At 39.5% G+C, this 16,802-nt stretch overlaps 1 protein-coding gene across 2 annotated transcripts in view; it reads right to left on the bottom strand.

The window, feature by feature from the left end:
• The window catches only part of KIAA0825 (KIAA0825 ortholog), a 461,655-nt gene that overhangs the window by 384,192 nt on the left and 60,661 nt on the right, over window positions 1-16,802 (bottom strand). The window contains exon 1 of one of the 2 annotated variants that reach the window (XM_030816963.1): window positions 568-2,202. In XM_030816963.1, coding sequence (XP_030672823.1) covers window positions 568-728 — 161 coding nt within the window. In that variant the 5' untranslated portion in view covers window positions 729-2,202. Of the gene's footprint in view, window positions 1-567; window positions 2,203-16,802 lie in introns of those variants that run through there. The other variant, XM_030816955.1, reaches the window with a different exon arrangement.

The following is a 16,802-nucleotide window of genomic DNA, read 5'->3' on the forward strand; positions in this document are numbered from 1 at the left end:
CACAACTACATATGAAAACAGAGTCCTTTCTACCAAAGAACATGTATTAATGAGAAACCATTGAGCTGTCACTGTTTCCCCAAGTATTTGGTAACACGACTTTTTGGGATAGGTGATGACTAATCTAGTATAACAACTCTCTATAAAGTCTCTAGCCTCCTACTTAAGTGAGAAAGAATCTTAAAATGACCAATATTATGCAAAAATAATTTATTTTAATGTTCTGTTTTTAGTAACTCAAGCAATCACGGCCTTACACTCTAACCATATTAATGAAAATCCAGGACATCAACATTGACAAGCTCTAAGAAAACACTAGTGCCAATTCAATAAACTTTAATTGCCTATTTCAAGATAGTGCTTCTATTTTCTAGTCTTAAAAATACTACTCTGATAAAGACAATCATGTAAACTTTAAGTGAGGGGGAAGTCTAATCAATATTTTGGGGGAAAGTTAATGATAATTAAAACCTAAAATTATCTAAGAGCAGGATACAAATAGACCAGGTAAATTTCATATAAGTGAAATGTGAAAACAACTTGTTTTAAATAATTAACAATATTTACCTTGCAGCATTTTGTTCAATCTTTTCATCAATGTCACTGAAGATCTGCTCAATCTCCAAGTCTCCAGGAAATGAGTTTAACAAACAATGTAGGTCAAAAGAATTATGAGAATATTCATCATCCCAATCCATTCTGAGGAGCAAGAATAAATAATAAAACATGTCAGTTCCCCCACAATGGCCAGGGATAGGGGTGGGCAGAAATTCACCTCAAGTTGTGATACTAAACCAAAAATAATAATTCCCATTTACAGGCACAATGAAATATAGCAGTTGGAGAACCAGGGTATTATGAAGCTAGGTAGAATGTTTCGTTATTTAAATTTCAGGAGGTGTGACCTAATTTTCGCACTTCTGTATTGTTTGAAAGCTGAACAAAACAGCAGCCCTCAGAGAGTACTTAAGCATCCTGCAGCTTCTCACTATAGCCAAGAACTGTACTGGAAGTGACAGAGCCCACAGACCACTGTGAACAAGGGTGGGTGCAGCAAAAATTCAATATCTTCCCTCAACCCTTGTCAATATACTCACCTGGAAATTGTAGCCTTAGACTTTTTGAAGCTTCACCCCGCTGGGTCTATTTATACGTGAAGGATGCAAAACTGTCCTTGAGTTCCTCTAGCACTCGTTGACAACCTCAGTATGGATACCTAACTAAAAACTGAATGATATGATACTCCTTCTTGAGGCACATGCATTTGCCCACCATAAAAGCTTTAATCATTCATTCTCTCTATATACTGAATGTTTGATAGGTTATATGCACTGCTGTAGAGGCTGGGATATAGCTGCAATAAATTAAATTCCCTGCCCTCATGGAGTTTTTATTATAGTGGGGAAGATAGATTGTTTACAACACATAAACAGATATATTTAATCAAAAATCACATGGTGAAAAGTGCTATAAGAACAAGTAAAGCAGGGCAATGGGCTAGATTAAGAGTGATGGAGCAAGGACAGAGTGTGAGCTATTTTATTTAGGAATATCAGGGAAGGTCTCTGAAGTGGTGACATTTGAGTAGAAGAAATAAGTGCAGAAGCTATGGGGAAAGAAGTAAGTGGGAAAGACAAACTAGCTTCTTGATTGCTTTGGCCAAGAAATGACTCTTACCACATCTGCTTTAATGTGGTTAAGAGCTCTCTAGTGAGAGCTAGTCACATGACCCTACCTGGCTGCGAAGGTGTCTGGGAAATGCTGCCACTGGCTGGGCATTTGATTCCAGGAAAGCTGTATGCCATGAATGGAGATCACTAATCTTTGGTAGACAGCTAGCCTTTCTGCCACTACCATTCATTTGGTTAAACTTGATTCTCCACTTTCATGCTATTGATTTGCCTCAAATGTCTAAATGATCCATGGTGATCCATTCTTATTTATTGACAAAGGACTAGGTTGATACATATTGGTAGCTAGCAGGGATTTTCTCTACTGTTAAGAGGTTGTTTTATCCAAAAGGTCTCTCCCGCCAGAGCAGGAACGTTGATTCAGACACTACATGAGTGAATGCTGTGTATCTGTCAGTGGGTATCTCCTTAGGATTTGTGAACAGAAGCAAGCACATATCTGATGATTTGTATAAGTGACCAACCAAGAGTACATTACAGCTACAGTGGAATTGCCAGAGGTGTGTGAACCACAGCAACTCCATCTTGAATAGGAGCTGGGTAAAATAAGGCTGAAACCTACTGGACTTCACTCCCAGATGGTTAAGGCATTCTAAGTCACAGGGTGAGATAGGAGGTCAGCACAAAGTACAGATCATGAAGATCTTGCTGATAAAACAGCTTGCAGTAAAGAAGCCGGCCAAAACCCATCAAAACCAAGACGGCCATGAGAGTAACCTCGGTTGTCCTCACTGTTACACTCCCACTAGTGCCATGACAGTTTACAAATGCTGTGGCAACATCAGGAAGTTACCCTATATGGCCTAGAAAGGGGAGGCATGAATAATCCACCCCTTGTTTGGCATATCATCAAGAAATAACCATAAAAATGAGCAACCAGCAGCCCACAGGGCTGCTCTGTCTATGGAGTAACCATTCTTTTATTCCTCTACTTTCTTAATAAACTTGCTTTCACTTTACTCTATGGACACCCTGAATTCTTTCTTGCACAAGATCCAAGAACCCTCTCTTGGGGTCTGGATCAGGACTCCTTTCCTCTAGCATTTTTCTGGTGACCACAGAATGGACTATAATAAGGAAACCCCCAACCCAAAGGCTAATTTGGGCAAGTGGTGGGGCCTGGTAACATCTTTCTGGCAAACCCCAAAGGGATGATACTGAAGAAACCCCCCAATCCAAAGGAAATGGACCACAGCACTGATCAGCCAACTTTGGGTAAGTGGTGGGGTACCCAGGTAAATAATGGGATTGGGTTAGAGGCTCAACTTAGGGGAGTCAGAGTCTCTCCTAAGACACTGGGTTAGAGTCCCCTCTTAATAAAAGGCAAGGATGCTTGGCCAACCTTGGATTAGAGACCCAACTTAGGAGGGTTAGGTTTCCTTATAAGATTTAGGGGGTTAGAGGCCTCTCTTGGTTAAGTCCCTTTTGGCTAAGAATGGGTTTGGCACTACGGGATGTGAACTGCTATTCTCTTTGGATTAATCTGCCTTGCACTCTTTGCTGATGGCAATGGGTTACAGGATTAGGCATGTACAGGATCATAGGACATGGGGAGCTTTTTCCTCCCCAAAAGGGGAAAAACTTGACTGCTGATGGAACTGCTGGAAAAGATGCCTTTGTGACCAATAAGTGGCCACCTGAACTTTTGAACAATGGGTAGGTCTTTCTCTGGTCTCCCTGAACTCTTTGCCTTCCCCACCCTGCCTGAGGCAATGCTTTCCTTTTTCTCTCTGTTCAAACCAGTTGAATGAATGGTAAAAATCAGTGTTTATCTCCTACAAAGTTTTTATTAATGGGAAAAAGGACTTGTGAAGCTAGTCTTAAGCTGTAGTGAATCTGGTGTACTTTGTGTGTCTTTCTGTATTGTTCTGTCACGAACAGGAGTACCTTAGGATAGAACACGGGCTTAGGACACCTGTAAGCCCACTTTTCAAGATGGCCCAGCAAACTGTCAGTTACAAACTTTGCTGCAAGTCCCTGAAAAAAACTGGATAAGGTTTCTCTCTTGTCTTGTACGTCCTTGGGAGCTTGACCTTGTAACCACATGGCAGTACTTTCTCTTGGTCTCTGCCATCACAATGGTGGCCCAGGTTCAGGGTCCAATCTCCACCTTAGGGAATGAGTCCTCTATCTTCTGTCTGTGTATTTATATGTGTTGTGTGTGTGATGTTTATATGTGAAAGAGCTTTGATTAATTGGCTTAATAATAAGATCTGAAACCAAATATTTTGTCAGAAAAGTAATAAGTGTAATGCCTTTCATTTAGTTCACATGACTGAAGTAACATTTGGGAAATAAAGACAGTTTTAAACATTATTGGTAAATAAAAATATCTTCAAAAATGTAAACATTGGGTCTAAATTATGTGGGTCAGATATTAAGTTTGCTAAATACTTTAAGGTCATAAACTGCTTAACTTTGAAAAATTATTCAATTTGTTTTGGAGCTTTAGATTCTAGATAAGGCCTGGGCATATGTGAAATCAACCATGACCCCTAGCTATGCAAAGAAGGTTATGAAGAAAAGAAATTTTACGTAAGAAATGCTCTTGTATGTAAATTTTTATCCTAAAGTAAAATAACTGGTTGTTTAAAAAGAGAGATGTTTAGGACAAGTCGGAAAGTCCAAGTACGTCATAGATTGTCTGTGTAAGTTGTGAAAGAATTTATGAAAGGGAATTTATGCAAGAAATGTACAATTTAAAGGTGATTAGGCCTCCTAACTGCTTCATAAAATGTCACTATGACTCTTAACTGTACAACTTGCCTGTTTTACAGCTAGGTGAGGCCTGGGACATGTGGAGTTAGACGCTGGAAAGAGTCAGACCTTATCTGCACTTCTGTCTGGGTCCCAGGCTCCACACCTAGTACAAAATTTAAAATCCCATACGTACCAAGGTTTTTACCAAAAGTAAAAGTCGCTAAGAGTTAATACTTAACATGTAATTGAAACTATTGAAAAACAGTCTACACACAAGGCCTGTAAGGAAAGTAGAATATACTTCTGGTAAAAGATGATAAGAAGTCATGGGAATGTGGATTTATTTACTTTTTGGCTAAAGGATTGTTCTAAGTTAGATAAAATAAGGCTGAAGGTTTAAACAAGTTGTGGAAGTTTTGTGAAAAATTAATCTTGTAAAAAAAATTTGGTGTGTGAACATATTGGCTAAAGTTAAAGGGGTATTATTCAGTGTTTCCATACATTAGAATAAAAGCACAACAGGTTTTCCTTAAACCTGCTTTTAATCTGCTGTTTAACAAAAATTGTAAAGGGTTATAAAAGATTTATGAGAATCTTACCTTATGGTCAAACTGATTAAAATTGAATACATTTGTCTGTAAGGTTTTATTAAGAATTCGGTTTGACACCAATAATGCACTAATGCAACAGTGACATTTAGCTTATTTAGTATAAAGTCATACAGGAAGTATTATCAAATGTAAAATGGTGTTTCGTTTTCTTTGGGCTGTATTTGTATAAATATGTTATTGGTATATGTTCCAAAATTATGGGAAAATTATAGTTCTAAAATGACTTAGTGTATGTTATTAAATAATTATAATCATTACATAAAATTATTGTATGCTACAGAGGTAGCCAAATTTCTTTGTCAATTATGTTTTTAACTGTGACTGTCCTAAGATGTTTTGTCATCCACAGACAATTGTTGTCTTGTTTTGGTCCTCTTTAGTCGGTGCTTTATAATCAACTATACAACTCTAGCAGATGTTCTTGAACGCAGGTTTTCTGATAACTTTGGAGACTGTGACATCAGAATAGAGGAAAAAACTTTCAGGACTCTCATGGAGATCTGAAATGTTCATGACTATCAAACACAAGTTAACTGCATTGACTAAACTAATAGAAGTCTAAAATAATCTTTTTAACATTTTGCTTAAAATGTTGCTGATCCTTTGTTTTGTTTTTCAGAATCAAGAAAACTTTTATTTTGAGCTATTTACAGCTTTAAACAATTGAGTAAAGTATACTCCTGTGAACAAAATTTGGGGCATATTTGTTTCTCTCCATGTGACTTCTCCAGAATTTGGAAACTATTTGTGAATGTTCTTAATTTATGGCAATATAGTTATTTGCATAAGTGCAATAATAATCTGTTTTCGGCCAGGCACAGTGGCTCATGCCCGTAGTCCCAGCACTTTGGGAGTCCAAGGCAGAGGGATCACCTGAGGTCAGGAGTTTGAGACCAGCCTGGTCAACATGGTGAAACCCCATCTCTACTAAAAATACAAAAATTAGCCAAGCATCGTGGTGGGTGCCTGTAATCTCAGCTACTCAGGAGGGTGAGGCAAGAGAATCACTTGAACCTAGGAGGCAGAGGTTGCAGTGAGCCAAGATTGCGTCATTGTACTCCAGCCTGGGTGACGGAGTGAGATTCCCTCTCAAAAAAAAAGAAAAAAAAAAAGAATCTGTTTTCATTTGTAACAGGACACAAAGGACATAATAACCAGTTTCCGGTTATTTTACCAAGGCTTTGACTGGAATGTTGTGCATTCCTTTAAGGAATCAAACTTGACTTGTAAAGCCAATAAAAGCCTTTTGGAGAACTGGCCTCATACCTTGTCTACACAGTCTCTGCGTACAGTGTTTCTGTCCTGTGGTAAGTAAAGAATGTCACTTTCTAATAGATCCAGGAGTTCCAAGTTATCTTGGGACCTTAAAAGGAGAGGAATTTACTCAACTCATAGGTATTTGAGGGTACAAGCCCATGACTTGGCTTGGTTTTAACAAAGTCTTGAGGTCAGGTGTAGTGGCTCATGCCTGTAATCCCAGCATTTTGTGAGGCCAAGACGGGAGAATCTCCTGCAGTTGGGAGTTTGAGACCAGCCTGGCCAACATGGCGAAACCTTGTATCTACTAAAAATACAAAAATTAGCTGAGTATGGGGCACATGTCTGTAATCCCAGCTACTCAGGAGGCTAAGGCAGGAGAATTGCTTGAGCCCAGGAGGCACAGGTTGCAGTGAGCTGAGATCATGCCACTGTACTCCAGCCTGGATGACAGAGTGAGACTCTGTCTCAATAAATAAGTAAATAAATAAAAATCAAAATAAAATAAAAAAGGCTTGAGATTCCTCACTGATGCTTGAGAAAATAAAATTTAAAAGTCTTGAGATTCCTTATTGATTCCTACTGACACTTTCTGACTGAGCTCCTCTCTACCCTGAACACAAGAGACCCTAATAGACAGGCAAGAATATCATCACCCCTATTCAGCCTGAAGAAGTTATGGAAGATGGATCTTCCTCCCTCTGCAACACTTAGGATTAAGGGCTAAGGGTTAAAATAGCTTTCAGTAGGATTAAGTTTAGGATTAAGGGCTAAGGGATAAAACAGCTTACAGTAAAGAAGCCAGCCAAAATCCATCAAAACCAAGATGGCCACAAGAGTGACCCCTAGTCATCCTCACTGCTACACTCCCATCAGCACCATGACAGTTTACAAATGCCATGGCAACATTAGAAGTTACCCTATATGGTCTAGAAAGGGAAGGCATGAATAATCCACCCCTTGTTTAGCATACCATCAAGAAATAACCATAAAAATGGGCAACTAGCAGCCCATGGGGCTGCTCTGTCTATGGAGTAGCCATTCTTTTATTCCTCTACTTTCTTAATACACTTGCTTTCACTTTACTCTATAGACTCACCCTGAATTCTTTCTTGTACAAGATCCAAGAACCCTCTCTTGGGGTCTGGATAGGGACCTCTTTCCTGTAACGGAATAATTTATTTTTCTCACTGTGGATTTGTTCTGCTTCTTTGTTCTTTCCCATGCCTTGGTAGAGGCTCGGAAGTAACCTAGAATCTGTTCTGCTTCTCATATTGTGTTCAACACTAATAGCTATATGTGCTAACCACCTAGATTTTCAACTTTGTTGAGAAAACATTTCAAGGAAGCAAATGCCATAGCACAATGAGAGGAAGGGGCTAACCTATTTAGCTGCTCATAAACACTTCTTCAGCACCTTCCCTCCTTGATGACTACCCTGTAGCCTACTTCATTCTGTTATTTTTGTCTTTGAAGTTGGCATTACTCCAGGGAATGGCTCTTACTACCACAGCAACTTCCTCTTTTGCATGTTGTAGAGTGTTGTTTCCATGCCTCCAGTTTCTTCATTGGTCTGAGCCTCTTTACTTTCTATCTTCCAGAAATATCCCAAAGGCACCTCAAATTTCTTTCAGGTTTGCTTTAGTACATGTCTTTACTGACATTTCGATAGGATTTCAGGAGGGAAGAAAAGTAAATATATGTGCTTAGTCCTCTATCTTCAGAATTTTCTACCTTTTAATGTCTCATACTAAGGCAAATATGCAAAAAATTATGAGACTTCTGAACATCTGAAATTGATGTACAGAGTCTGAGGAAGGCAGAGCAAGAAGCCTGAATAGAAGATGTCACCAACGGTTCTCCGTGCAGGAACACCAAATTTTAACAACTAAGTACACACAAAAAGCAGTGTTATAAGAGCCAAAAATCAGGTAAAGTTATGTGGTTTTAACTTCCTATCACTGAAAGAGGCACCGAGAGGATAGAAAACACATTGCTGAAGTTACCCTCCCTCATCCCTTGGCAGCAACTACATAGTGTGGAAAGACAATCTATGCACTTAGGAGAGGGAGAGCACAGTGACTGGGGTGGGGGTGGGGGGGCTGGCATTGAACTCAGTGCTGCCCTGTCACAGTGGAGAGCAAAGCTGTGCTGGGCTCAGCTGACACCCACCCATGGAGGGAACATTTGAACCAGCCATGGCCAGAAGGGAATCTCCCATCCCAGTGATCAGAACTTGAGTTTCTCTGCAATCTTCACCACTACAGGCTGCGGTGCTCTGGGGTCATAAACTTGAAAGGGAGTTTAGGATACAAGGATGGCTATTCCTAGGCACACCCTTGTGCTGTGCTGGGCTTAGAACCAGTGGACTAAGGCAGTATATGACCTATGGAGACACCAGCTGGGACAGCTAAGGGAGTGCTTGTGCCACCCCTCCTCCAACCCCAGGCAGCACAGCTCACAGATGCAAAAGACACTCGTTCCTTCTGCTTGAGGAGAGGAGAGTGAAGAGTAAAGAGGACTTTGTCTTGCATCTTGGATACTAGCGCAGCAACAATAGTGCAGGGTACCAGGCAGACTTGTGAGGTCCCTATTCCAGGCCCTAGTTCCTAGATGACATTTCTAGACAAATCCTGGGCCAGAAAGAAACCAGCTGCCTTGACGAGAAGAACCCAGTCCTGGCAGGATTCATCGCCTGCTGACTAGAGAGCTCTTGATCCCTGGATAACTAACAACGCTATCCAGGTAGTATACTGTGGGCCTCAGGTGAGATTCCTAGATATGTTGACTTTAGGTGAAACCTAGCATATTCCCAGCTGTGATGACTATGGTGAAAGACTCCTTCTGCTTGAGAAAAACAGGGGGAAAAGTAAAAGGGACTTAGTCTTGCTCTTTAGGTATGAGCTCAGTCACAGTGGGGTAGAGCACTAAGTGGGCTCTTGAGGTCCCCAAGTCCAGGCCTAGGCTCTTGGATGGCATTTCTGGCCCTGCCCTGGGCCAGGTGGGAGTCCACTGTCCTGAAGGGTGAGTCTCATGCCTGGCAACATTCACGACAAGCTGACTGACTGAAGCGCCCTTGGGCCCTATGGGAACATTGGCTGTAGCCTGGCAATACTCCATTTGGGCCTGTGGTGATGGTGGACACACAGTGAGGCTCCTCTGCCTGTGGAAAGGGGAAGGAACAGTGGGAAGGACTTTGTCTTGTGGTTTGAGGGCCAGCTTAGCCACAGTAGAACAGAACACCAGACAGATTTCTAAGGGTTTTGACTCTAATCTCTGGCTCCAAGACAGTAGCTATGAACCCCCCTACAGCGTGGGGGAACTTACTGCCTTGAAGGGAGGGTACAAACCTGGCTGGCTTCCCCACCTGTTGTATAGAGATTCCTAGGGCCTTGGGTGAACATAGGTGATAACCAGTTAGTGGTTACAGCAGCCCTTAGGCAAGACCCAGTGCTGTGCTGGCTACAGGTCTGACCCAAGGAAGTTCTAGCAGTGGTGGCCACAGGGGTGCTTACCCCACCCCCAGCTCCAGGTGGCTCAGCACAGAGAGAGAGAGAGAGAGAGAGGCTCAGATTGTTTAGGAGAAAGTAAGGGAGGAGAACATGAGTCTCTGTTTGATAATTTAGTGAATTCTTCTGGATCATATCAAAGATTACCAAGGTGGTACCTCTATAAGATTGCAAGAACCATAGTGTAACTGGGCATGGGGCCCAAGTCCCTACAAATACCTGGAAAGCATTCCCAACAAAGACAGGCACAAACAAGCCCAGCCTGTGAAGACTACAATAAATATCTAATTATTCTACGTCCAAGAACAACAACAACAACAAAAAAATCCACAAGCATCAAGACCATCCAGGAAAATGTGACCTCACCCAATGAACTAAATAAGGCACCAGAGACCAATCCCAGAGAAAACCCTATATGTGACATTTCAGAGAATTTAAAATAGCTGTGTTGAGGAAAATCAAAGAAATTCAAGATAACACAGAGAAAGAATTCAGAATTTTATCAGATAACTTTAACAAAGAGATTAAAATAAAAAGAATCAAGCAGAAATTCTGGAGTTGAAAAATGTAACTGACATACTGAAGAGAGCATCGGAGTCTCTTAAAAGCAGAATTGAACAAGCAGAAGAAAGAATTAGTGAGCTCAAAGACAGGCTATTTGAAAATACACAGTCAGAGGAGACAAAAGAAAAAAGAATAAAAAATAATGAAGCAGGCCAGAAGATCTAGAAAACAGCCTGAAGAGGGCAAATCTAAGAGTTATTGGCCTTAAAGAGAGAAAGAAAGGGGCAGAAAGTTTATTGAAAGAAATAATTTTAAAAATGGCACCTCAAACTTAGAGAGGTATATCAACATTCAAGTTCAAGAAGGTTATAGAACACCAAGCAGATTTAACCCAAAGAAGACCACCTCAAGGCATTTAATAATCAAACTCCCAAAAGTCATAGATTTAAAAAAAAGCATCCTGCCGGGTGCAGTAGCTCATGCCTGTATTCCCAGCATTTTGGGAGGCCAAGGCGGGCGGATCGCCAGGTCAGGGGTTTGAGACCAGCCTGCTCAACATGGTGAAACCCCGTCTCTACTAAAGATACAAAATATTGGCCGGGCATGGTGGCACGAGCCTGTAATCCCAGCTACTCAGGAGGCTGAGGCAGGAGAATCACTTGAACCCGGGAGGCGGAGGTTGCAGTGAGCCAAGATTGCACCAGTGCACTCCAGCCTGCACGACAGGGTGAGACTACGTCTCAAAAAAAAAAAAAAAAAAAAAAAAAAAAGAATCCTAAAAGCAGCAATAGAAAATAAACAAATAACATACAATGGAGCTCCAATATGTCTGGCAGCAGACTTTGAAACCTTACAAGCCAGGAGAGAGTGGCAGGATATACCTAATGTACTGAAGGAAAAAGAAAAAAAAAACTTTTACCCTATAATAGTATATCCTGCAAAAATATCCTTCAAGCATGAGGAAAAAATGAAGATTTTCCCAGACAAAAGCTGACAGAGTTCAACTAACGACCTGTCCTACAAAAAATGATAAAGGGAGTTCTTCAAACTAAAAGAAAAAGATGTTAATGAGCAAGAAGAAATCATCTGAAGATGCAAAACTCACTGGTAATTGTAAGAACAAAGAAAACACAGAATATTATAATAATGTAATTGTGGTATGTAAACTACTCATATCTTAAATAGAAAGACTAAATGATGAATGAATTGAATAATAATTAAAACAGCTTTTCAAGATGTAGACAGTACAGTAAGACATAAGGAGAAACAACAAAAAGTTAAAAAGGTGATGAACTACGTTTTTACTAGTTTTCTTTTTGCTTGCTTATTTATGCAATCAGTGTTTAGTTGTCATTAGTCTAAACTAGTGGGTTATACGATAGTATTTGCAAACCTCACAGTAACCTCAAATCTAAAAAACGTACAGTGGATACACAAAAAATAAATGCAAGAAATTAAATCAGATGGCCATAGAAAATCACCTTAACAAAAAGCAAGAGAGGAAGGAAGAGATAACCACAAAACAACCAGAAAACAAATAATAAAATGGCAAGAGTAAGTCCTTACTTATCAATAATAGCACTGAAAGTAAACGGACTAAACTCTCCAATCAAAAGACATAGAGTGGCTGAATGGATAAAAAACCAAGACCCAGTGATGTCCTGCCTACAAGAAATACATTTCATCTATAAAGATACACAAAGACCGAAAACCGAGGGATGGAGAAAGATATTCCATGCCAACGGAAACAAACAAACAAACAAACAAAAGGCAGCAGTAGCTATACTTGTATCAGACAAAATAGATTTCAATTCAAAAACTGTAAGAAGAGACAAAGAAGGTCATTATATTATGACAAAGGGGTCAATTCACCAAGATGATACACCAATTATAAATATATATGCACCCAACACTGGAGCATCCAGATATTATAATAAGCAAATATTATTAGAGCTAAAGAGAGAGATAGACCTCAATACAATAATAGCTGGAGACTTCAACACCCTACTTTCAGCATAGGACAGATCTTCCAAAGAGAAAATCAGCAAAGAAACATTGAACTTAATCTGCACTATAGAACAAATGGTCCTAATAGATATTTATAGAATTCCTTCATCCAATGGCTGAAGAATACATTTTTTCAGTGTATTTTACTCCTCAGCACATAGATCATTCTTAAGGAAAGACCATATGGTATGTCACAAAACAAGGCTTAAAAGATTCAAAAAAATGAAATAATATCAAGCATCTTCCCTGACCACAATGGAATAAAACTAGAAATTAATAATAAGAGGAATTTTGAAACTGTACACACACGGATATTAAATAATATGCTCCTGAATGACCAGTGGGTCAATGAAGAAATTATGAAGCAAATTAAAAAATTTCTTGAAATAAATGATAATGGAAACACAACATACCAAAATCTGTGGGAGCCAGTGTGGTGGCTGACACCTGTAATCCCAGCACTTTGAGAAGCTGAGGCAGGCAGATGCCCTGAGGTCAGGAGCTCAAGACCAGCCCGGCCAACATGGTGAAACCCCATCTCTACTAAAAAATACAAAAATTAGCCGGATGTGGTGGCGGGTGCCTGCAATCCCAGCTACTTGGGAGGCAGAGGCAGGAGAATTGCTTGAACCCAGAAGGCAGAGGTTGCAGTGAGCCGAGATCGAGCCACTGCACTTCAGCCAGCCTGGGCCACACAGTGAGACTCCGTCTCAAAAAACAAAAACAAAAACAAAGAAACAAAACTATGGAATATAACAAAAGCAGTACCAAGAGGGAAATTCATTGCTTTAAGTGCTTACATCAAAAAAGAACAAAAACTTCAAATAAATAACCAAATGATGCATCAAGAACTAGAATAGCAAGAGCAAACTAGACTCAAAATTAGTATAAAAAAATATAAACATCAGAGTGGAAATAAATGAAACTGAAACAAAGAAAACAATAGAAAAGATCGATGAAACAAAAAGTTGGCTTTTTGAAAAGATAAAATGGACATCAACAGAGGACTGGATAAAGAGAATGTGGTACACATACACAGTGGAGTACTCTTCAGCCATAAAAAAGAACGAGATCCTGTCATTTGCAACAACATGGATGAAACTGGAGGTCATTATGCTAAATGAAAAAAACCAGGCAAAGAAAGACAAATATCACATGGGCTCACTTGCCTGTGGAAGCTAAAAATGAAAACTCTGGTCCTGCACAGCAGGGAAACCAATCTGTGCCACTTGCATTTCTAGCCAGAGAAACAATTTGGTGGACTTCCCCAGGGTGAACTCACCTTTATACTGGCCAAACCACTGCACACCTTCATCCAACCTGGAAAGGCCCCCAAACTGAACATAGATTACACTACTGTGTGAACCTATAACCAAAGTCAAAGCACCCCACCCAACTGACACCACAAGACCCATCTATAGGAATAAATCTTTCTCAGGCTGGGCGCGGTGGCTCACGCTTGTAATCCCAGCACTTTGGGAGGCCGAGGCAGGCGGATCACGAGGTCAGGAGATCGAGACCACGGTGAAACCCCGTCTCTACTAAAAAACTACAAAAATATTAGCTGGGCGTGTTGGCGGGCACCTGTAGTCCCAGCTACTAGGAGAGGCTGAGGCAGGAGAATGGCGTGAACCCGGGAGGCGGAGCTTGCAGTGAGCCGAGATTGCGCCACTGCACTCCAGCCTGGGCAACAGAGCAAGACTCCGTCTCAAAAAAAAAAAAAAAATCTTTCTCTATGAAAGCTACGCCATTAAATTGGAAGAGGCAACTATTACAACAGAAGTGAAGAAATCAACATAGGGACATATCGAACATAAAGAAAGGAAACATGACACATTTGAAGAAACACAATAATTCGTGGTAGCCCAGGCCTGTAATCCCAGCACTTTGGGAGGCCGAGGCAGGTGGATCACGAGGTCAGGAGACCGAGACCATCCTGGCTAACACAATGAAACCCCGTCTCAACTAAAAATACAAAAAATTAGCCAGGCATAGTGGCGGGTGCCTGTAGTCCCAGCTACTTGGGAGGCTGAGGCGGGAGAATGGTGTGAGCCTGGAAGGCGGAGCTTGCAGTGAGCCCAGATCATGCCACTGCGCTCTAGCCTGGGGCACAAAGCGAGACTCCATTTCAAAAAAAAAAAAAAGAAACACAATAATTCTCCAGTAGTAGACACTAATTACAAGGAACTACATAAAATGCCAGAAAAAGTATTCAAAATAATAAAACTCACTCATATATAAGAGAATATAGACAGATAATTCAATAAAATCAGGATAATACTTTGTGATTTGAATGAAAAATTCAACAAAGTGATAGATATCATAAATATGAGCCAAACAGAAATCTTAGAGCTGAAGAATTCCAGAAATAAAATAAAAAATGTAACATAAAGCTTTAACAACACACTAGACCAAGCAGAAGAAAGAATACCTGAACTTAAAGACAGGCTTTTGAAATAATACAGGAAGAAAAAAAATACAGAAAGCCTACAGGGTTTATGGGACACCATTAAATGCACTAATTTTCACATTATGGGAGTTCCAGAAGGAAAAGAGAAGGACAAAGGTATACGAACCTTATTTAATTAAATAATAACTGAAAATTTGCCAAGTCCTGGGAGAGACATGAACATCCAGATCCAGGAAGCTCAAATATCCCCAAAAAGTTTCAGTTCAAACAGATCCTCCCTGAGGCATATAGTAGTGAAATTGTCAAAAGTCAAAGACAAAAAATAATTCCAAAAAGAGCAAGAGAAAAGTATTAAGTCATATTTAATGCAATCCCCAATGGACTAAGAGCAGATTTCTCAGCAGAAATCTTACAAGCCTGGAGAGAATGGGATAATATATTAAAAATATTGAAAGAAAAAAACTGCTGGACAATAATAATACACCCAGCAAACCTATTTTTCAGAAATGGAGAAATAGTCTTTCCCAGGCAAGCAATAACAAAGGAAACTCATTGACATATATTGGCGTTATATTAAATACTTAAGGGACTCCTACATCTGAATGTGAAAAGATGGTAACTACCACCATGAAAATACACAAAATTATAGAATTCACTGGTAGAAAAGGAGAATGAAAAAGGAATCAAACCTTATCACTAGAGAAAACCACCAAACTGCAAAAATAAATAGGGAGAAATTAAGGGAAAAAAGATATACAAATAAACAAGAAAATAATACAAAAACAGGAGTAAGTCCTCACTTATCAATAATAACCCTGAATGAAAATGGATTCAATTCCTCAATTAAAAAATATAGAAATGGATCAAAGAACAAGACCCAACTATATACTGCCCACAAAAAATTACCCTCATCTGTAAAGACACACAGACTGAAAGTGAAGAGATAGAAAAAGATATTCCACACAGAGAAACCAAAAGCAAGCAGAAATAGCTATAGTTACATCAGATAAAAATACTTCAAGTCAAAACTCTAAAAAGAGAGAAGGAATGATATTATACAATAATAAAGGGATCAGTTTAGCAAAAGTATATAACGATTTTAAATATATATACACCCAACAGCTGAGTAACCAGGTATAAAGGGCAAATATGAGATGTAAAGGGAGACACAGACTGCAATGCAATAATAGTTGGGGGCTTCAACATCCCGTTCTCAGCACTGGAAAGATCATCCAGACAGAAAATCAACAAAGAAACATTGGATTTAAATAGAACAAATAGACCTAATAGATATGTACAGAAAATCGCACCAAACAGTTGCAGAATACACATTCTTTTCATCAGCACATGGAACATTCTTCAGGACTGACCATATGTTAGCACACAAAATAAATCTCAAAATATTTTAATAATTGAAATCTTATCAAGTACCTTTTCTTATCACAATGGAATAAAACTAGAAATCAACAGGAGAAACTTTGGAACGTGTACAAATATATAGAAATGAAACAACATGTTCCTGAATGACCAATGGGTGAAGAAAGATACTATGAAGAAAATTTAAGTTTCTTGAAACAAATGAAACATGGCAACATGGATGAGTCTGGAGGATACCATGTTAAATGAAATAAGCCAGGAACAGAAAGTTAAACACCGCATACTAACACTTACATATGATAGCTAAAAAAGTTGATTTCATAGAAGTGAAGAGTAGAACAGAGGTTAGTAGAAGCTGAGAAAGGTAAGGGGTAAAGAAAGGAAGTGATTTGTTAAAGGATACAAAATTACAGCTAGATAGGAGGAATAAGTTTGAATCTTCTATAGCACTGTAGAATTCCCATAGTTAATAATATACTATATATTTTCAAATAGCTAGAAGAGAAGATATGAAATGTTCCCAACACAAAGAAATGTAAATGTTTGGGATGATGGATTGACTAATTACTCTGATCTGAATACTATATGTTGTATTTACTGAAACATCACTATGTACCCATGTACAACTACTAAGTGTCAATAAAAAAATAAGTAAAGGCTGGGCGCAATGACTCACACCTGTAATCCCAGCACTTTGGGAGGCGGAGGTGGGTGGATCACCTGAGGTCAGGATTTC

This window comes from Nomascus leucogenys, chromosome 2 (genome assembly GCF_006542625.1).
Source record: "Nomascus leucogenys isolate Asia chromosome 2, Asia_NLE_v1, whole genome shotgun sequence".
NCBI classification, from domain to species: domain Eukaryota; kingdom Metazoa; phylum Chordata; class Mammalia; order Primates; family Hylobatidae; genus Nomascus; species Nomascus leucogenys.